Genomic DNA, 23,178 nt, shown 5'->3' with positions numbered 1-23,178 from the left:
TAAGGTCTATAGCTAACTTTTGGGGATATTACTAATTAATTTAAAAAAAATTTTTTTTCGGTCCACCCTAATATATGTATATACAATAAACGTATGTACACTCATGTATATAGATAATGTACTATACAACATATCATAGAATAATTTGTTACCGCTGCAAATAATTCTAGCGACAAGACAAACACCATGCCAAAATGAAGGCTGACAGTTTTGCTACCTCTTTGCAAGAGGAACAATATTAGCTTCTGTATGTGTATTGGTGCTACATACCACCGAACACTGTACCTACAAAATAAAGATTAGCGAAACGGATCGATAATTAGAAATACAGTAATAATAATGTTTATATGAAGTTATGAATTAATATTCTAAATTCCCTAATTGTATTCGAATTCGACAAAAATTTACTGAGGTATGTTTATAAGCATGTTATCTCTTACGCAGTGGAAAATATGTGGTCATTGTGATCTATAAATTCTTGTCCAGCATAATTTAGAAAGAACATATATATAAAGATATCGGCTACAATTATAAAGTGAATTACAAACTCTTGAATATCGTGTCCAATCGAAATAGCTTCAGAAACCTAAAATAAATATTTTGGCTTACAGTTAATTAACGTCACTAAGGCAAGTTTATAGGCAAAAGAACTAGAAAGTCAGTTTTAATTTGAAAAAACTTCTGTAAATATTTTAAAAAATGTTTTTTAACTGCAAATTAAAATTAATAAAGTTACTTAGATCGCATCATTGCATAACAACAAGATTCAACATATTACTTCAAGATTCGCGTTATGATCATTGCTAAGTGACTGTGATTATAAATAGAGCATTGGCGTCTTAACTGTTGTCTTACGCGTGTCCAAATGACGTGTATATTCTGCATTTTATAGTACAGAGGGAATTTTCTTATTATTAAAAAAAAAAAAGAAAAGTAAAATAAACTTTAAATTTTGCAATTAAATTATCTCACAAATTTACAAATTATTTCATGGGATTAGCTAACAATAATTTATAAATAATTTTTCACAAATTTACGAATAATACATGAAATGTTATTTTCACATTTTATTAAATATTTTATAAAATAGAAGGTTTGTTACATTTTGTAATATTTAGTTACAAAAGCGGATTTTTTTAAATCTTAAATTAATAGGAAAATTTACAAGTTACAAATTACAAAATTTACACAATTCTAAAAGTGAAATTTTTGAAACCAATCAAATCATAATATAACATATTGTGACATCAGGAATATAAACAAGTCTTTTTGCAAGCGTCTGTTGTTCATTGAAATAGAAAAATTTATATCATTTCAATATTTCTAAAAATCTTACGTCTTTGCGACAATTTTGCAATAAATTTCTTCATATCTTCATGCCTAAGCCTTGTAAAACAAGATCATACAGAATTTCTTTCAAAATTTAAACATTTAAAAATATTATCCAATAATATTAGATCAACTAACTCCATAAAGATTGAGGCTCAAAGTAATTACAGCGATTATTATTAAGAAGAAACGCGACTGCTGAAAACCGGAAAAAAAAAGTGCGGTGAACCTTTAACAAGAAAAAAATATTATTACGTGTATTAGTGTATAATTATTATTAGATATAATTTAAATAATTACTAACTTTATAGCTTTACGATGAATATCAACGGCTTCAATTATTTCTTTATATATTATAACATCGTTTTTTAAGTAATCATTTTTCAGCTTATTTACTGCCTTCTCAATGCGATAACTATATAAAAAACATCATTACTGTAATTATCTTTATGGATTATAAAAAAAAATTTGTTCATATATCGTATTTTATAACATAATAATATATTTCATCTAATTTTTATAAAAAGGTTCTTGTAAAAAATATATTATTCTATTGTTTGATTAAATCATTTCGCTAAACAACTATACATATAATATAGATTCTTATTTTTTAACCATAAAATCAGAATCGCGATAGCAGTAATACATTTTTTAAACGTGGATTATTGTACGTCTTATAAGTTAGCAGAACAAAATGAGTAAAATCAATTCTAACTAGTAAAATTATTTGTTGCTAAAAAATTGCCAAAGAAAATAATTTGTTGCTCGATATATATACATATATATTGTTCTACTAACTTAATCTTCCTTTAGCAGAACATCATTTAAAAAAAAAATTTATAGAGCAACAAATTATTTTCTTTTAGCAACTTTTTAGCAACAAATAAGCAATAAATAATTTTACTAGTTAGAATTGATTCTGCTCATTTTGTTCTGCTAATTTATAAGACGTGATTACTGTTAACGTGTTTAGAATAAAATCCTTTTTAAAATATTTTAAAATATTTTTTTCAAAAAATTATTATAATTTATAATAAAAAAATTTTTTCTACATATAGATATAGAATAATTCACTATGCAAGCAAAGTTTTAATCGCTTGCAAGCATAATGTATTTTGATACAACAGCCGATTTCTGTCTATGTAAATTTGCTTTAAGTAATAAACAAAGAAAATTATGTGTAAAACACAATTTCTACATTTATTCTATTATGTATTTCTTTACCTAGCGATTCTGAACATTCCACAAGCATGTTTGATGTATGTTATGCACATCATTGCTGTTGCTATCAGCACTACGCCTCCTATGCAAGCCGCTGCGCTCGAATGTAGAAAAATCAGATAGAAATAATTTTCTCGGCCAACGAAGTGCTTGGGAAGAAGCATTTGTATCATGTGACTTAGATGGTATTCATCATTTATATGCAGGATCGTAATATCAAGAATGTACAGTACAAATGGCACTGAAGCAATAGCAATTAAATTGCTCACATGAAACACTAGAGACGTATAAAAAGAAATAATTATATAAATCGTTTGATAATCTACCAAAAAAATGATATCGTTACATATATCAAAATTCATTGCCTTTTCACCATTTTTCGTCCGTGCATTAATGCGAAATATTGTGCTACTATTTTGTTATTATTTAAGTTTCTTGCTAACTTTACTAAATGAAAAATTGTAATAAAGATTATATATGTTATTGTAAAGAAACGTTCTTATTATGTACATATGTATAGCATAGGTTAACTGTATTCGATCACATACACAAAAAAAAGTAATGCAACAGAGAAAATCTTAAAAATAAGATTGACAGAGCAGTCTGCAGAAGCAAACTGTAATTAATAAACTTTTTTCTTAGTATTTAAAAGGCTACTTCTTTATTTAATTAAGTACTGAAAATATGATATTTATAAAACATGATAAATACGAATATCTATATGTATACATTTTTATTTTTAATCTAATAATATATGTATACATATATTCAGTTATTTAGATTGTGTGTGCGTGCATGTGCGCGCAAGCGCGCGATTTATTTATTTTATAACAAAAGTTTGCATTCTGTTGAATATAATATTTGAATGCCTTTTAGTCTCATGTGGTGAACAGCTAATGACTTAATGCTTTAATTTTTATTATAATTCTTCACTTTACTTCACTTTACATGCACTAAATGTCAATATACATTTTCTTACATATAAATATAGCTGTATAACGTTTCGCGTTGTCCCCGTACTTTTTCATAATGCCGATTTCTCTTTCGTCTTTTAGCTCATTACAGATACTCTGAAGTTGCTCTAATGACCACTTCATCTATTGCACAAAATACTTTTGACTCAATGTACACAAGGCGTCACAAATGCCTACTCATCTGAAATTGCAGGAGCACATATACGTATATATTATTGTGTATACATATATGTAAGACATATACATGGGTTAATATTCCTGCAAGTTCAGATGGGTAGGCATTTGTGACGCCTTGTGTACATCTTACGACAAAGTGTATACACAAGTTAATTTATCAGCAATATTTATTAATTGAATTAAAGGACTGACTTACGGTTGATCCATTAACCAGGAAAGAATTGTATTCGATCACATACATAGAAAAAAATAATGCAATAGAGAAAACCTTAAGGATAAGATCGACAGTGCAGTCTGCAGAAGCAAATACTGCAAACTATAATTAATAAATTTTTTTTAGCATTAAGAAGTCTACTTCTTTATTTAATTAAGTACTGAAAAACATGATATTTATATAATATGATAAATAATCAACTGCTCTACCGTACAGATATTATGATAATTAAATTGTAATTATTGCAGTACAATATGCACATATTTCGTTGCATCGTATATTATTAATGAAAATATAATATAATTATACATTTTAGAATAATATTGTATAAACAATATACAACTATAACAAATTAACTATCAAGGAATGCAATCGAAAACGTAAACGTACTTGATACACGATAGAACTAATCATAATACCAAGACACACGATTATTTGAAACTGAACTAGTTTTGTACGCTGATAAGGCCATAAGCCAATCAAGAGTAAAATAATCCGATTCAAGTTGAAATGTCGGGTCACAATACAGATCATCACTCCGCGAGAAACGTATCACGTTTGACAGCGAAAGAGTCGGCGACGTATGGTGTATCCCCTCCTCGTGAAAGAATCAATCGCACGCATAATGCACTTTAGAACTTTTTCGTCTTTTGTATAAGAAATTCTAAATTGCTTAATTCAACATAAATGTAATGCGAGGCGGTAGACAAATTGCTACCGTGAGATCAGAACATTCGCAGTTTGTTGTTTCAGCTCGTGTAAAAAAAGGATGATTAGTTGATCGATCGATTTGATGACCGAGGGAAATTTAATGTGCTTATTTCCTATAAGAAAAAACGTTCTTACGACATCATTGTATCATCAAAGTTCGCGCAAGCGCAGTCTCTCGACTCGTGGCAGCTTCATATATCCTTCATTCCGTCGTGTACACTCGCGCGATGCCTTTCTTCTTCGAAAGCAACGTCGATTCTTATCACGCGTGTCTATGTGTATCATGGAAATCTTATACATGTGTCGTGTCGATTATATAAACACTAATAAAGTACAAAAATACTATGAAATATAGTGTTCCAAGTTCTATATGTATAAACTTAAATTATAAAAAATTGCTCTCTTCCGCCCATACGGTGGGACACATAGAAAACAGTGTTTCATTTGTATGTCTTATTTATCTATAAAAGCATTTATAATACCGTAAATTGGTGATTATCTAAACAGTGTAACGAATATGAAGTAGTCAACCCTCTTAACAGTAGATATCGTATTATTTTATATGTATAAACTTCGTATGACTAACGTTCCATTCGATGAAAAAGGGAAACGTTTAAAGTATTTTATTGAAGTTAATGTTATTCGAAAGTGAAGGATACTTCATGTTTTGTAAGTATAATCAGTTTAATGAAAACGACTAATTTCTATCTACAAATGTCATGTACACTGCATTCACAATTAAAAGAAAGAAACTTTATATTTCTACAGTTAAACAGAACTGAAAAAAATGGATTTCTACATTCACCTACTGTACCGCAAATTGCAACACGTTGTATAATTGCAATTATCAACTCGGAAAAATTTTCGCATCATTGTTGGATTGAACACATAAGGGTAAAGTAGGATATCGATGCCTTCGTTAACTAGAATAATACATATATACATACACACATATATACAGAGTGTTCCAAACCACGTGCACCATTCAAAACAAAGGAAGTGGTTTTTATCAAAAATCCCAAAAATGGCTGTTCAAGTCAGAAGTCGATTTTTTAAATGAAAGGTGGTCTTTGTAGTTGACATATTCTTCAAAAAAATGCATGGTACAAAAGTTTCATGTCTTTGTTTTTGCATAGAATCCGAATCTGTATAAATAAAAGATACCATGTTTCATTTGAAAAAATCAACTTCCGCTCTAAATAGCCCATTTCCGTTCGGAACCGGAAATTGAAAATATCGCCATTCAATAGAGCGTACCCGATTTACTTATTAAAATTCTGAAATTTTTTATGAAAACCATTTCTCTCGTTTTTAAATGGGTGGCGTGAGTGGTCTGAGATTGTATAAATACACAATGTATAGTGTATATCTGTTTAATATCTGTGTATTTAAATATATATGCACACACTGTGTATAATTAATTGTGTTAATGTATATGTATTAATTAACATAAAAACCCAAACATGTACGTATTTACTTATTTTATACGTAACAGATCACATTCCAATTTTTTTACCGTTGCAAATAATTCCAGCGATAAGACGAACATCATGCCAAAATGAAGACTGACAGTTTTGTTACCTCTTTGCAAGAGGAACAATATCAGCTTCTGTACGTGTAATGGCGCTACATACCACCGAACATTGTACCTGCAAAGAATAAGAAATACGAATTAGGGAAACGAATTTTGATAAACTATTGAAGACATAGTAAAAGTGTATTAACAGTAACAATATTTATATAGAGTTACGAATTCATTTCCTAATTTTATAATTGCACTCAAATTTGATAAAACTGGTATATATACTATATATATATACTTATAAACATATACGATATCCCTTACGAAGTGAGAAATATGTGATCATTGCAATCCGTAAATTCTTGGCCAGCATAATTTAAAATAAACATATATAGAAAAATATCAGCAACAATTAAAACATGAAACATAACATCCTGAAAGTCGTGTCCAATCGTAATAGTCTCAGAAATCTAAAATGCAAATATATCGGAATAATATTTTGTCTTTGAATCAAAAAATTAATTTGTTTACTAACAAGGTGCAGGCAAGAATTGGAAAATTAATTTTAATTTTCTAAATTTCTTTAAATAAACTGAAGGCTAGTTATTAACAAGACAAAATATTATAAGTGATCCTTTGTTTTCTATAATTTAAAAAAATAATAAAATTATTTATCAATCAGATCGCATCAATATAAATACAATATATAATATTGTATTTATACATAAATAAGTTGCAACAACAAGATACAAAATACAACATTATATCTGTTGTAATTATTGTCTGTTCTATAGCTGTGGTAAAATATTTGTCTCTGAAAAACGGTTGATTCGCACGTGTCCGAATATTATGTACATTGTTATTTTATAAGACAAAGAATGAATTTCTTTAATAATAAATAAGATGTAACATTAAAATCTTCATAATTAAATTTTCAATAAATTTACAAATTATTTGGTAATAAAATTTTATTAAACTTTTTTATAAAATAGATAGCAGATAAATTTGGTGAAAATTTAATTGTAAAAATAGAAATTTTTTATTCTTAAATAAATAAATAAAATTAAGATATAAAAAAGAAAATTACACAATTAAGAAATTTATAAAATCAAAACATAAATTGTGGAACATCAAATAAATAAAGTGTCTTCTTACACGTATACCTATTTTTCATTAAAATAGAAAAAATATTTTATTATTTTTTAAAATCTCACATTCTTGTGACAATAAACTTCTTTATTTCTTCAAGAATTAGTTCGCCAACTGTATAACATACGTATTTTTAATCTACGTTAAAACAGATTAAGTCACAGTACATTTTCTGAACATAAATTACTGTGTTTTAGAATAAAATTCATATTTCTATTCCAAAGAATTTTTACGTTTCTTAATTCTTGCCTTTCCCTTGTAAAACAAAATCATCAAAAATTTCTTTCAATTTAAATACTACTTATCTAAAAATATATCTAATAATGTCAGATCAACTAACTCCGTAAAGATTGAGGCTCAAAGTAATTACAGCAAATATTATTAAGACAAAACGCGACTGTAGAAAACTAGAAAAGAAAATTGCGGTGGACCTTCAACAAGAAAAGAATATTATTAGACGTATGTGTAAATAATTATTACTATTAGATAATTACTAACTTTATAGCTTTACGATGAATATCTACGGCTTCAATTATTTCTCTGTACATTGTAATTTCATTCTTTAAGTGATCAATTTTCGGCGTATTTACCGCCTTTTCAATGCGATAACTATAAAGAATATCATTATTGTGAGTTAATAATTTGCTAAAAATAATTTTATTATTTGTAAATTAGTTGACTAATTATGTAACATAGATTCTTATTCTATCATTAAAATAGATTCAGTCACGACGAATATATTTTCTGAACGTAAATTACTGTGTTTTAAAATAAAATTCGTATTTCTATTCAAAAAAACTTTTGTTTTATTAATTATGTTTTTCTTTGTGGTTACCCTTGGTCCATTGGACCCCAAAAAATTTTACGGCATTTTCTATTGTTTATATAATATATTATAATATTTTATAATAATTCAAGCAAGAATTAGTATAATACGAAGGGTCAGGATAACTCCGGTATATACGCCGCACCTATTAAAAACTTAATGTATCAGGTATTATTAATTTAAAATAAATGAACTGTACTAGTAAAAACTTTAGATTATCTACTACTATGAAAAAATATTGGAAATTCTTATATAATAATTTATTTTTTATATTAAAAAAAATTCTTTAATCCCTTGCATTTTTACCGTATAAAAATAGGGGTGGGTTATACGGCTACTCACGAGTGGGATAAATGACTCAAAAAATATACAAATAATTTAAATAATAATAGTAAATAACACGTGAATTGACAACGTAAATTTGCATTTACTTCTTAATAAATAAATAAAGAACGTAAAATCATAGATTATGAATACAATATTGTGATATTATGAATATTATGATCAGTAATATATTATAAAGGGCGTATTATCATGTATTATTATTTACTTTTATATTTATAAATAAATAATAAAGCGTCTGTACTTCGGCATAAATCCCACGCGCTAAAAATGCCGTATATTTCAAACAGATGGGATATACTGGACAATAAACTAAACAAAGAATACAAGAGCTAGGCACTTGTATTTTGCTATACTTTAACTTTTACTATTCCTCTATACTTACCACGAAATAACCACGAAGCCTTTCACATTTACAACAATAATCATTTTATGTATAATAGATTATAACTTATGGTTGCGCTACTTATTACAGCGATAAATTGATTTAACTTACAATAATATTATAAATATTAACAGTAAAAAAAACTCTCTGAAATCACAACACAATACTAATATAACATAAAGGCATGTATATAGAGTAACAGAAAAAATGGTTGCGAAAAAATTACTTTCACTTCTTCTATTTTTTCTGACTTCTGCGGCGTAAATCCTTGCGCGGTGTATACATCGGAATTATCCTATAGAGATTTTTGTTGTACGTATAACATGGAACAATTCATTTGCGAGCAAAATTTAATCGTTCACATACACCTACAATATTTTGACACGACAGCTGATTTTTATTCGTCCATACAGAAATTTACTTCAAGTGATAATGAAGAAAATTATGTGCATAAGCAGTTTCTACAATTATTTTATTGTGTATATTTTTTCACCTGGCAATTTTGAACATTCCACAGGCATGTTTAGAGTATGTTATGCACATCATTAATGTTGCTATTATAACTGTTCCTCCTATACAAATTGTTGCGCCGGAATGTAAGAAAATTAGATAGAAATAATTTTTTCGACCGACGAAGTGCTTAGGAATAAACATCTGTATCACATGATTTAGATGATATTCATTTATGCACAAGACAATATCAAGAATATACAGTGCAAGTGGATATAAAACAATAGACAGTAAATTGAATATTTGAAACGCTAGAAATGTTTAAAAGAAAAAATTATTAATCTGAATCGAACGTGGAGTGTTTCAAACGACTGAGATGAGAAAACGCTAAAACTGTATAAAGTTAATCTTGGAGCTTAATAATATTTTTATATGTAAATCTTACAATCTTCAGTTTAACATCAAACTGCTTTGCCAATTTAATTGTGATATTACGTATTATTCAATTTAGAATTGCGTTTTGAAGAACGACAATTATGCACAGTCTTGCTTAAACTAAGAATTGAAGATTGAAGATTCACACATGAAAATATTATTAAGCACCAAGATCTGCTTTATACCATGTTGGCGTTTTCCAATCTTGGTTGTTTAAAAAAATAATTATATCGTTATTTGTTAATTTTCCAAGAAACGGAATTTTCTAATCATTATACAATTTATGGCCTTTAACCACTTTTTATCCGTACTAATGCAACATATTGTCCAGATTTATTTAAGTTAATTCCTAGTTTTAATATAAAATATAAAATTAAAAATATATATTATTGTGAAGAAATGTGTTTTTATATGTATATGTGTTTACATATATGCATAATAAAATACACATACATATATAAAATACATTTATGTATAATTTAAGCTTTTATCATGTATTAATTTTCATAAATAAATTACATACATTCTGTTAGAATGGTCTACGCAAAAAAATAAGTCGATCATAGCAGAGTGTGCCATTTGGACACAGTCCAAATCAGACACAATGTAAATGGACACAGTTCCAATTGGATACAAGTTGAAATGGACAAATGTCTCCATCAGACATAATACCAATCGGGCATAAGTTGAAATGAACATATGATGGTTCCAATCGAACAATATAACGTAACTCAAACTTATTTCTAATTTGAAGCTAAAATTAGATATGGATTAGTTTATATTGTATCGGGACGAAGGCGCAAGGGTTCAACATCCATCCTCCGCCTACGCATTATTCACTAAAGTGCATATATAATTAATATGATACCTGTGCTAGTTAAAGTCCAAATTATGAAGTAAAACACCTTTATAATTAAAAATCATACTTTAAACAATATATACGTAACAATACATTCCAAAATACGTTAGCGGAGGAGAGACGAAGCCCATTTCCCTATACTCCGTAATAATGTAATCTAACCCAAACTTAATTTTAATTTCAAAAATCAGAAGTAGATTTTTGAATTAGGTCGTAAGATCCTATTGGGATTATTATGTATCTGTTTCAACTTGTATTTGATTGGAACTGCATCTGATGGAGATCATTACGTTTCCGTTTCAATTTGTGTCCAACTTATTTAATGCGCATCTAGGACTCGTCTCTTATTGCATCAAAATATATTTAAATATCTTAGTTGTTTAAAAAATGCTCACGTGGTTAATCAGGCCAATGATGTAACAATTTTTATTGTAATTTGTATGACTTTACAATACCTATTAAATGTCAATATACAAAGTGTCCAAAAAATTCCGGACACCTGAATAATTTCTGAACGGTTCGAGATATTGGATGAAAGTTTATAGAATTACAATGGCAAAATGTAATCTATTATTTAACCTTGAAAACGTCCACTTCAACCCTCCGGGGGGGGGGGGCGAGGGGGGTTGAAAATCTTAAATGGCATGTGGGGTCAAGTGTGGGCTCGTTTGAAAGGGCTTTTTGAGACGAGAAGAACACGAGTTCGTTGAGGTCTCTATGATTTTTTCTCGCAGAGTTATCTTCGCGCATGTTCCTGAGTGGATGGAAATGCATGCGGAAGAATATATGTGTGTGTAAGGAACATGCGCAAAGCCTTATCGTCCTCACGTCCTCGCTAGCGCTAAATAACGTTCAAATAAGCATAACTCTGCAAGAAAAAATCGTAGAGACCTCAATGAACTGTTCTTCTCGTCTCGAAAAACCCTTTCAAACGAGCCCACACTTGACCCCACATGCCATTTAAGATTTTCAACCCCCCTCCCCCTCCGGAGGGTTGAAGTAAATGTTTTCAAAGTTAAATGATAGATTACACTTTGCCGTTGTAACTTTATCAATCCAATATCTCGAACCGTTTAAAAATTATTTAGGTGTCCCGGAGACTCCCGGAATTTTTTAGACACTCTGTATATTCTCTTACATATAAACAAAATTGCATAGCGCTTCGCATGGTCTCCGCACTTCCTCATAATGTTGATTTCTATTTCATCTCTTAGTTCGTTACAGATACACTGAAGTTGTTCCAATGACCACTTCATCTATTGTACCATACAAAAAATAGTTTACAACGCTCGAGTCATTGTAAATTTTGCAACAAAAATTTATGTGTACAAACTAATTTAGCGGCAATATTTATTTAGTAGAGTACGTTAAAGGATTAACTTACGGCTTGTCTATTAATTCGAAAAGAGTTGTATTCTATCACATACATAGAAAAAAATAATGCGATAGAGAAGACTTTAAAGATAAGATTGATAGTGCAGTCTGCAGAAATAAAAACCGCGAACTATAATTAATAAACTCTTTTAGCATAAAAAAGATTACTTTTATATTTAATTACAGAGAAATAAAAATATGACAAATAACAAACTGCTTTGCCATAATAGTGCGATAAATTTTAAGGAGGATACCTTGCTGAGGAAAGTAACACGCTGAAAATTAGGTGATTTTTTGGAATTTTTTTTTAGGAAACTGTACAACCAATCCTTTTAAACTTATATAACTTCTTATACTATTAAACTAACAAAAAAATATTTTTTTGCCAGAAAAAAATATTTATTATGCAAATAATAATAACATTTATTCGGCGGTAATGGTGTTTGGCGGCGTGCAAGATAACTCAAAAACTATTTATCCGATTGATTTAGACCTTTGCATAAATACTTCCCTAATAACTTGAACCACTGTTTATAATATTATTTAATACAATAATTTTTATTGCACATTAAAATCAATAAATATTCGACAAAATCACTTTTTTTTCAAGTGTCATGATTTTCACAATTATTTTCTTTAAAAATAGGTTCAGTTAATGCGTAAACTCTGAATAAACAATAATTTTTTTTTAGATTTTTTGTTTCACACAAATACAAGCGACGCTACATTGCACGCCGCCAAACACTATCACCGCCGACGCGCCGAATAAATGTTATTATTACTTGCATAATAAATACTTTTTTTCTGGCAAAAAAATATTTTATTTTTAGTTCAATAGTATAAGAAATTATCCTATAAAATTTAAAAGAATTGGTTGTACAGTTTCCTAAAAAAAAATTCCCAAAAATCACCTAATTTTCAGCGTGTTATGAGGTGCCTCCCTTAATTATTACAACACACGTTAATTCTTCTTATATATTATTAATAAAAATATAATTACATTTTTAAAAATAATGTTTTGTAAACAATTATCATAACAATTAAAAACGTAGACCTACTTGATATACGACGGAACTAATCAGAGTACCAAGGCACAAGATTATTTGAAGCTGAACTAGTTTTGAATTCTGATAAGGCCATAAGCCAACCAAGAGTAAAACAATCCGATTCAAGCTGAAATTCTGGGACACAATAGAGATCATCACTCCGTGAGAAACGTATCACGTCTGACAGCGAAAGAGTCGGCGACGTTCCCCCTGAGTGTATCCCCTCCATGTGAAAAAAATCAATATACGTATACGCAAACACACACTTTACTCTAGAATTTTTCGTCTTTCGTGTGAGAAATTCTCAATTGCTTAATTCAACATAAATGTAATGCGAGGCGGTAGACAAATTGCCACTGTGAGATCGGAACGCTCGCAATTCTGATGTTTTCTGATGCTCGGTAATAAGAACGGGCTATTAAGCGATCGATCGATTTGACGCCAAAGGAAATTCAACCGATGCTTACTTCCCACAAGAAAAATAATGACATTTCTAATCGAAATTCGCGCAAACGCAGTTTGTCCTTTCGCATCGTGACAACTTCGTATCCTTCATTCCATCTTATACACTCGCGCGATGCCTTTCTTCTTTGAGCTCAACATTAATTCTATACACCTTAGGTAAGAATTAAAGTGTCGATCATGTATCGTCAAAATACAAAACATTACAAAATATCGAACTTTTTTCAATTCTTTAAAATAAGTGCTATTATGCAGGGTCCGTCACGCAACTGGGACGGATTGTAGAATCTGTTCCGTTGAAGATACAAATAGTTCAAGCAAAGTAAAATAGTATAATAAAGTTTATTTTTCTATTGACTCATTATTTTCTAAGTATGATGTAACGGAAAAGTGCAAATAAATCAATTAATAAAAAAGAAACATAATTACTTACTTAAAAAAAGCATGTAATTTCATATGGCAAATTGCGTAATGTTTTTATAACGTGATTATGTGTTGTTTGCACCAACCTATTCGTTTCGTTATTTACAAAAAAGATTAAAGTTATCAAAAATAAATAGTATTTACGACATATTTTATGTATCATGTCAAAATATGTTAACATAAATATCTTTTTTGCGAGCACTTTACCATAATACGAATGTTTAGAAGAATTTATTTGTGCAAAAAAGAATATATAATTTCATTAAAGAAAAATATATTTTTTCGATACATCTTTGCACATATGGAAAAAATAAATAAATAGAAATATATTATTATATTATTCAACTTTTATCTATATCATTTTTTCTTCAATGGAACAGGTGTTAAAAACCGTTCCAATTGCGTGACGCACGTTGTTATTCAAAAACAGTTCGCCGAAACAAGGAACACAACGTACCTATGTATATTATTTGAAATATGTGTGTGCGTGCGTGGACATGGCATTGCGCGCGCGAGGGTGTGTATAATTACATACTGAACCCCTTGTAATACGGTATCATGCAGGATTTGCCTGAATACAAGAGACGGATAGGAGGACACTATCGGGACATACACAATTATGAATTCTCGTATCTAAACAGTGTTATCAATCAAAGTAATGTCTGGTTGTTAACAGTATATATTTTCTCCACGTGTAAGCTTTGTGTTACTGACAGTATTCTATTTTTTTAAACAAAAGAATTTACTATCATCTTTTTTACACTGTATAATATAAAAATAATATAAATATTACATATATATATATATATATATATATATATTAGTTTTTATATTATAGTATTGAATCTAATTTTATTCAAAGATGGAAAATTCTTCATATTTCGTAAGTGCAAACGATTTAGTATAAAACTCAACTAATATTTCACTTTACTTACGTTACAGACATCGTTATGATTTATAAAAAAAAAAATCGTTATTTTCTCGGTAATTTTATTCAATAGTTAAACATGAAAAAAATTTTCTTACACTCACCTATAGCATCGCAAAGTGCAATACATTGCCCGATGAATTCGGAAACGAGAAGATCTATTGCATAGAACATACAACAGTAAAGTAGGATATCGATGCCTTCGTTAGCTAGAAAAATATACACACATCTTATGTCACGTGTTATACTGCGTATCGATAAAAAAAAAGAGACGCGTGCGCGTGTTATATATAACACAAGACACGTGATGATTTTCTTTTACCGTGGCAAAAAATTCTAGAGACAACGTAAACAGTACGCCGAAATTAAGAGTGGTAGTTTTGCTACCCCTTTGCAAAAGAAACAATATCACTTTCTGTACGTGAGCTGGTGCCAGATACCACTGAACGTTGTACCTACAAAGTAGGACGAGAAAACGAACTAATAACTGGATAACGCAATAGTAATCTCTATGTGATTTATCAATTATCTTTGGTCTCCATTAAACTACAGTTTGTAAAAGATTATTAACACATATTTGTATTGTAATCTCTTACACAGTGGAAAATATGTGATCATTGTGATCCGTAAATTCTTGTCCCGCATAGTTCAATAAAAACAAATAAACAAAAATAATTCCTATAATTATACAGTGCATTGCAAAATCCTGATTACTGTCTCCAAGCGACGTAATTTCAGAAATCTAAAAGAAAACAAAGGAACAATTAATTTCTTACACAATTAATGATTTAGTTAAAACGAGACAATAAAAAGTTCCTTCAAATTTGAATGTTATTTATCTAAAAATATGTAATCAAATGAACTAACTCCATAAAGATTGATGCTCGTAGTTATTACGCCAATTATTATTATGATAAAACGCGATTGTTCGAAACCGGCTAATACACACGCGGTATACCTTCAACAGAAAAAAAAAATTAAGTCATGTATTTGTGTAACTGATATAAGATATAAATACTAACTTGAGAGCTTTTCGATGAATATCTACGGCTCGAATTATTTCTCTATACATTATACTCTCGTTCTTTAGGCTAATACTATTCAGCGTTTTTACTGCCATTGCCTTTTCAATACGATAACTACAAAGAATTTCAATACTATGATTAGAATTACGGAGATTTACGGATATACTGTATTTTCTAATGTCATGAAGTATTGCTACAGTAAAGTTTATGAAACAACTAATTTGCTAAAAACAACAATATTTTATTATTTGCAAATTCGTCCATTAAATACTTATATAATGTTGAATCCTATTCTATCATTGACAAAATTTTGTTACGACAAGAAAATGCACTTTCTGGATATATTATTGTTGTATTTGAAAATAAAAATCATATTTTCTTGTAACACAAGTATTTCTCATTTTATTAATAAAAAGGATTATTAAGGAATAAAGATTAATTGTGCAGATCTCATTATTCCAACTTCAGCTAATAATTGCGTTGCAAGTCCGACATTGATTCGACGCGTAGTTTAAATAATGTGAATAAATAATAATTAAATAATGGATTTTAAAATTCATATAGAATTTATTAGGCACCAAAATCTAACCGCGATTGTAGAAAGCTCTCAAATTTATTTGCGATATTCACTTACGCGGTCTAGTTCAAATTGATATTATTTATAATAAAAAAGTTTTTCTCAAAGCAAAGAGTAAATCATTCTTTAAGGAAAGTTTAGAGACCGTTCTATAATACATCGTATATCGAATCGCAAGCCGTAAAAATTGACCAATCACAGTTGAATTTACGGAGAATACTCGACTGTGATGATTGGTCAATTCTTACAGCTTACAATTTACGACGTATTGTAGAATGGGCTTAATACGTAATATGCTGTGGAACAATTTTGTTATAACAGCTAATTTTCTTTTGCATACAAATTTCTATTGGATAACAACAAAAAAGATTTTGTCTACAATCGCAATTCCTTATACATTCATTCTTATACATATTTCCTCACCTGGCGATTCTAAACATTCCACAGACATGTTTTAGAAGTAATATACACGTAATTCCAGACGCTAACATTGCTGTCCCTCCTATATAACATGCTAGTCCCATATATAGTAAAACTAGATGAAAATAATTCTCTCGACCGACGAGATGCTTAGGTAATAACATCTGTAGCGTACTACTTGAACTATATTCATTCATGAATATGACAACATCAAAAACGTATATCACAAATGGCAATGAAAAAATAGACACCATATTGAACAGATGAAACACTAAAGACATTTAAAAAAAATAAAATATATAAATCGTTGTTTGCTAGTCATAGAAAAAAAATATTATTGTTGTATATTTCAAAGTACATTATCTTTTACCATTTTTTTGTATTAACACAATATAGTAATTGTAAGTAATTGTTTAATTTTTTAACAATTAAATATAAGTATATTTTTTGTACTTTTAATATAACTACAATATAATTAAAATATATGTACGTTATTACGCGCAAAAATTTGTATTACGTTACTTTATTCTTATTATATATAAATAATTAAATTTTGCATTATATTAAAAATTGCATAACACTCAAATGCACTTTCGATTAAAATTAACGTAGTTAGCAAAATTAATGTAATAATTTAATTTTTATTTACTTTACTTTATGACATGTACATAAGTAAATATTCTTACATATAAGTTTAAGTGTGTAACGTCTACCGCTTTCTCCATATTTCCTCATAATATCGAGTTCGATTTTGTCTTGTAACTCGTTGCAAACACTCTGAATTCGCTCCAATGATATTTTTATCTACGAAATCAAAAATAATTTTCAACATTCGTCTCCTTGTAAATTTCGAAGAAAATTAACAGTGTAAAAACTAATTTATTATTTTACATTTTTATTTAGTTGTTTATATTAAAAAATTAACTTACCATATGGGTGTTTATACGGCATGCATTGTATTCAATTGCAAAAATAGAGAGACACAACGCTATAGAAAGAACCTTGAGAAGAAGATAGACAGTACAGTCTGCAGAAAAAAACACTGCAAACTGTAATTAAGAAATATTTTTAGAAAATACCATTAAGAGAATTTATACTTCATTATATGTAATAAAGTAAAACAAAAAATATAAAATAATTAATTGCTTTGTCAAACATGATAATGCAACCTATGTGCGACAAATACTAGATTTATTCGTGTTACTTAAAATCTAAAAATTTTTGTATTTAGTACTAAAACAAAATAAATATACATTAGGATTATAAAGAACAAGAAAACAAAGATTTTGACAATAAGTGCAAAAAGTGCAAGCATCACAAACAAACTTACTATTTAATTATTTATATCATACATGGTCAGACTATATACAGGATGCCCCAAAATTCGCGAATCAAAATATTATAACAAAAAAGTCTTCAAAAAATTAAGTAAAAAGTATTATTTGTAAATTTTTATTTTAGGTTTTATTTTAGCAGTTTTTGAGATACATATAAGCGTTTAAATTTAGCCAATTATAATTTAGTATTCGCGTGAAGTGCGCAATCACTAACACTATTGACATGCTCAAGACATTTGTTTCCATTTAACCGTATTCTATAACTGGCTAAATTTAAACACTTATATCTAAAAAATTATTGTTTAAAATAAAAATATACAAATAACTTTTTTGCTTAATTTTTCGAAGACTTCCTTGCTATGATATTTTGATTCGCAAATTTCGGGACACCCTGTAATGTGTAGTAATGAGTTTGATTGTTTTCTCTTTAGATTGGCAAAATCCTGCAACTTGCTACCATTTGTTAACTCTTTAAGCTATTCTCAAGTAGAAGAGTGTAGAGCTACGCTAGTTGGAGTTAGAGCGGAGAATAGACCAAACAAACGTAGTTAGAGATAACAAGCTGCAGGGTTGCCAACATAACAGGAAAAAAAATCAGTGTTATTACTTCATTGTACCCTGTACATTATTAATAAAAATAAGACATAATTACATTTTAAAAAAGTACATTCTGATCAGCTGCCATAACTATAATAAAAAATACAAGCCTACCTGAAATACGATACTGGTAGTAAGAATACCAAGAAATAGGAATAGCTGAAATTGAACTAGTATCGAACGCTGATAAGGCCATAAGCCAACCAAGAGTAAAAGAATTCGAACCAAGCTGAAATGTTGGGTCACGACGCAGATCATCACTCTGCGTGAAACGTACCGCGTTTGACAGCGAAAAAGTCAGCGAGAGGAATAGCGTATCCCCCTCCTTGCAAAAGACTTCATAAAGAATATCAAAATTTTTCTCCTTTGGCATAAATTCTAAATTGCTTAATGCGGCGTAAATGTAATGCGAGGTAGAAGGCAAATTGCTACCGTGAGATCGCAACACTTGCCATTTTGATGTTTTAGCACAGGTGAAAGAAGGTGATTAGGCGATCGATCGACTTGACACCGAGGAAAATTCAACCGATGCCTGCTTCCTATAGAAAAAAAAAGAACGTTCTCACGACATTATTGTATCGAAGCTCGCGCAAGCGCAATGTCTCATAGCTGCCTTATATCCTTCATTCCGTCGTGTGCCGTCAAACGATACCTTTCTTCTTTAAAAGCGACTCGATTCGTTCACCTTACACGTGTGCAGTATCGTCTATATAAATACTGCCAATAAAGTACGAAACGTCGCGAAATGTAGTTCTCAAAAGCTCTGTATATACTTGTAGTTTGAAAAATTTCACATTTGTCCATATATATATATATATATATATATATATATATATATCTCATGTCCACATGTAGAAAACAGTATGTCATTTGGAGCAGATTATTTATATACGTACGTTAGCCTCTTTATCTATTATTTATCTATTTCACCATCAGTTTTCTTTATAATTAGTTTATCTATCCTTTAAGATACTGTCTAATAATGCAACTTTTAATTAAAAAATAGATGAAAATTTATTATTTATACTTAAATAACTGTAAATTTCTTATGTTCGTTGCACTACCTAACACGCAACGAACACAAAGCAGTCAGTTCTCTTAACAGTAAATATATGTTATTAAATCCGTATATGTGTTATTAAATCTGGTTTGACTAATGTTCTACTCGCTTAAACGAAAGAAAAACGTTTGAAGTTTTTACATTAAAACTATATTCAAAAGTGAAGTATAATCAATTTAATATGGAAATCAACTAATACTTCTCTTTACTTACGTTACACACTACGCGTCACAATTAAAAAGGAAAAAATAACGTTATTTTCTCGGTAATCTTACTTAATTAAATAGAACCGAAAAATTGATTTTTACACTCACCTACTACACCACAAAATGCAATACATTGTCGGAGGATGAATTCTCGCGTCATTATTGTATTGAACACACAACAGTAAAGTAGGATAATGCTGTTTTCGTTAGCTAGAATGAAATATATACATATATATATATTTATATATATATATATATATATATGCAATATGTATATCTAGTATCGCATATCTGTGTGCCGTATAAAATATGTATACAGGATGTACAAAAAGTGCCGGAATTTCTCAACATTTGAAAAACACGCGACTTACAATTAGTGAAAAAAGTTTTTAATATAAATTACATAAAATTAAAATTAAATAATAAATTAAACTGTTATAACTTGTTTGATATTTGATAAATTATTAATCCTAATCGGTATTTGCTCTTATCTGTCCGATCCAGTATACTCGACAAAACTTTAATGTATTATATCTTTGCTTAAAATTAATATAAATAAACAATTTTTTTTTTCATTTTGAAAGTCCAAATCTGAAGAGTAAGATTATGTAATCTAAAATTATGGTTAATTTAAGATCATGTAACTTAAAAGTATGAAAAACATTTATTATAAACAATGTTTCACAGTATTATCTTAAGATTTGGCGCGTAATTGAAGAAAATGTTTGGGTTTGCTGGACTCGCAAATACCGATTAAGATTAAAGTTATCATTGTAAAAATAATTATGATATTTCTCAATAGAAATTCCCACGTATGCATTTAACATAAAAATCTGGTTTTGGCATACAATACACTTAAGATAAGTGTCAGTGATTTAAGACTTCTACGACTTTTAAGCTTTTGATGCCACAAATACGTTTTGTCATGAGAGCAACGTATTAGATGATATTGTGTAAAAATAAAAAATATACTATAAAAACACATAAAAAAGAACATATTAAAACAATTTTTTTTTAATGAAATGCCAGATATTATTGAGTATTAACGATAACAGTCAAATGTATCTTTATTAATAAAAAAGTTACAGCATATATATATATATAAAATAAAACGTCGGATATGCCATATTCACAGTGGCACTAAACAATTAAATCTTAAAAAAAAAATGTTTGTCATATCACATTTATCAAATATCTCGATACTCAATAAAATATATAATCGATAAGCTATAAGCAGGGATTGGAAGTTACTTGTAAAACCGTTAACCGTTACTAGTTATTTTTTTTTTGGGTAACGAATTGGTAACGATGTCATTCTATTTTTTTGATAACTGTAACGGTAACGTAGTTACACTTTTTCAGTAACGGTAACGAATTATACAGTAACAAATTATTACTTTTATCGTTACTTTTTGTATTTATGACATAATTTTCGTACGTACAATCTTCAGTCTTTAACTAGTATTCACACAGTTTATTCTTATTTTAAAACTGTTTTAAATAATATGTTAAATATTAATATGGCTCTGTGATTGGTTTATGACATCTTAAGAATGCCATAGTTAATATCAATACAAATTAAATTGACAGGTAATTTAATAAGATATTTACGTTATAAGCATCTTAAAATAATTTAAAAAATTTATTGTGAAAAATATCAACTAAATTGCGTTTCAAGATCAAAAATTTAATTGGCGCGTAGTTTGTAAAATTGGATATACATAATACATAAATTCACTTTGAAATATTAAGCACGAAGCTGGAAGCTCTAGCTATATCGCAAAGGCTTTCCTTTTCCAAGTTGTATTTTTATATATCAGTCTAGTGTCATTGTTATATGTATATTGCTTTTATTAACGTAACATAAAACTGCATCTTAAATTGTTTGAACTGGCCTTATTTTAGCATTAAAAAACGAATCGTTACTTTTAAGGTAATGATAACGAGTTATTTTTAAAAATTAGTAACAGTAACTAGTTACATTTTTAACTCGGTAACAAGTAACGAGAACTAATTACTTTTAAAAAGTAACTTTTCATTCCCTGGCTATAAGGTAACGTAATAAAATGTTTTTATTAAAAAATATCAATATTACCTTTATGTAATCTTGCTAGTGCTCTATTGATCGAACAAATATAATAATTTATATAACAGTTTAAATAATGTAATATAATAATTAGTATAGCTTTTGTCTATAGTCAAACATTTTTTACTAAAATGTGTATTTTCCAAAATATTAAAAGATTCCAGCACTGTTCATACGTTCTGTACGTAGATAAGTACATGTAATACAGAACATATAATGGTATTGGATATACTTTTACCGTGGCGAATAATTCCAGAGACAACGTAAACAGTGAGCCAAAATTAAGGCTAATACTTTTGCTACCTCTTCGCAAGAGAAACAATATCAGCTTCTGTACATGTAACGGTGCTACATACCATCGAACGTTGTATCTACAAAATAACGGTTAGAAAACAAAATGATAATTGAAAATGCAATCAATAAATTTTATTACGTGCAAGTATGATTTATAAATTGTTCTAATCTTCATTACACCAGAAGAATTCGTAAAAGATTTATTGTGATATTTGTAAGAACACATATACGTATTAATTCTTACGCGGTAGAAAATACGTAGTCATTGTGATCTATAAATTCTTGTCCAACGTAATTTGTTAAGAAAAGATATATAAAAATCACGACTACAACTATAGAATGCATGAAAAAGTCGTCAATTTCATGTCTAAGCAAAAAAGCCTCAGAGACCTAAAATATAAGTATTTCGTTAATTAATCATTTTACTAAAATAAAAACATAGAAAATTTTTTCAATTGCATTATTAGAAAACGTTATCTTAAAAAAGTAATGCATTACTGTTACCGTTACTTTTTGTAAAAAATAACTCGTTACCGTTTCTCGTTACTGATTTTAAAAAGTAACGCGTTACCATTACTGTTACTTGAAAAATATAAATGATTCGTTACTTTTTCATTTCTTTCTTGTAATACTAAAATAGTTTTATTAACCTTTAAATTATTATATCGATCTCACAGACCGCTATTGAAACGTTACTTGTCAACCATTTTCTTATTTGTCACCATTTAAATATATTTTATTTCTATTGT

The 23,178-nt window shown here is 28.6% G+C and overlaps 4 protein-coding genes across 4 annotated transcripts; all 4 read right to left on the bottom strand.

Annotated features, from left to right (window-relative positions):
* Positions 1 to 1,458: 1,458 nt before the first annotated feature.
* On the bottom strand, positions 1,459 to 3,767 carry LOC105459945. The gene is made up of 4 exons (XM_011706315.1): positions 3,530 to 3,767; positions 2,554 to 2,827; positions 1,634 to 1,744; positions 1,459 to 1,558 (listed from the first exon to the last, which is right to left on the bottom strand). The coding sequence occupies exons 1-4, from the start codon at positions 3,645 to 3,647 to the stop codon at positions 1,459 to 1,461; spliced, it is 603 nt and encodes a 200-aa protein (XP_011704617.1). The 5' UTR covers positions 3,648 to 3,767.
* A 1,524-nt stretch (positions 3,768 to 5,291) lies between these two features.
* LOC105459942 (odorant receptor 63a-like) lies at positions 5,292 to 13,187 on the bottom strand. The gene is made up of 9 exons (XM_011706311.1): positions 13,027 to 13,187; positions 11,979 to 12,098; positions 11,733 to 11,850; positions 9,344 to 9,611; positions 7,796 to 7,906; positions 7,638 to 7,728; positions 6,473 to 6,618; positions 6,143 to 6,275; positions 5,292 to 5,549 (listed from the first exon to the last, which is right to left on the bottom strand). The coding sequence occupies exons 1-9, from the start codon at positions 13,168 to 13,170 to the stop codon at positions 5,496 to 5,498; spliced, it is 1,185 nt and encodes a 394-aa protein (XP_011704613.1). The 5' UTR covers positions 13,171 to 13,187; the 3' UTR covers positions 5,292 to 5,495.
* A 1,798-nt stretch (positions 13,188 to 14,985) lies between these two features.
* LOC105459944 lies at positions 14,986 to 16,869 on the bottom strand. The gene is made up of 6 exons (XM_011706313.1): positions 16,853 to 16,869; positions 15,850 to 15,966; positions 15,695 to 15,785; positions 15,424 to 15,569; positions 15,150 to 15,282; positions 14,986 to 15,036 (listed from the first exon to the last, which is right to left on the bottom strand). Exons 1-6 carry the CDS (start codon positions 16,867 to 16,869, stop codon positions 14,986 to 14,988), a joined length of 555 nt encoding a protein of 184 aa, XP_011704615.1.
* Positions 16,870 to 20,179: 3,310 nt separating this feature from the next.
* Positions 20,180 to 22,819, bottom strand: LOC105459943 (odorant receptor 49b-like; the record flags this gene model as incomplete). Its single annotated transcript, XM_011706312.1, has 3 exons — positions 20,180 to 20,259; positions 22,374 to 22,506; positions 22,674 to 22,819. Coding segments are annotated over 3 exons (330 nt in total), but the record flags the coding sequence as incomplete, so codon positions are not given.
* Positions 22,820 to 23,178: the final 359 nt, after the last annotated feature.

This window comes from Wasmannia auropunctata, unplaced genomic scaffold, assembly GCF_000956235.1.
Source record: "Wasmannia auropunctata unplaced genomic scaffold, wasmannia.A_1.0 LD333489.1, whole genome shotgun sequence".
Lineage (NCBI taxonomy): Eukaryota > Metazoa > Arthropoda > Insecta > Hymenoptera > Formicidae > Wasmannia > Wasmannia auropunctata.
The sequence above is the reverse complement of the archived record's forward strand: the minus strand, read 5'-3'. Positions and strand labels throughout refer to the sequence as shown.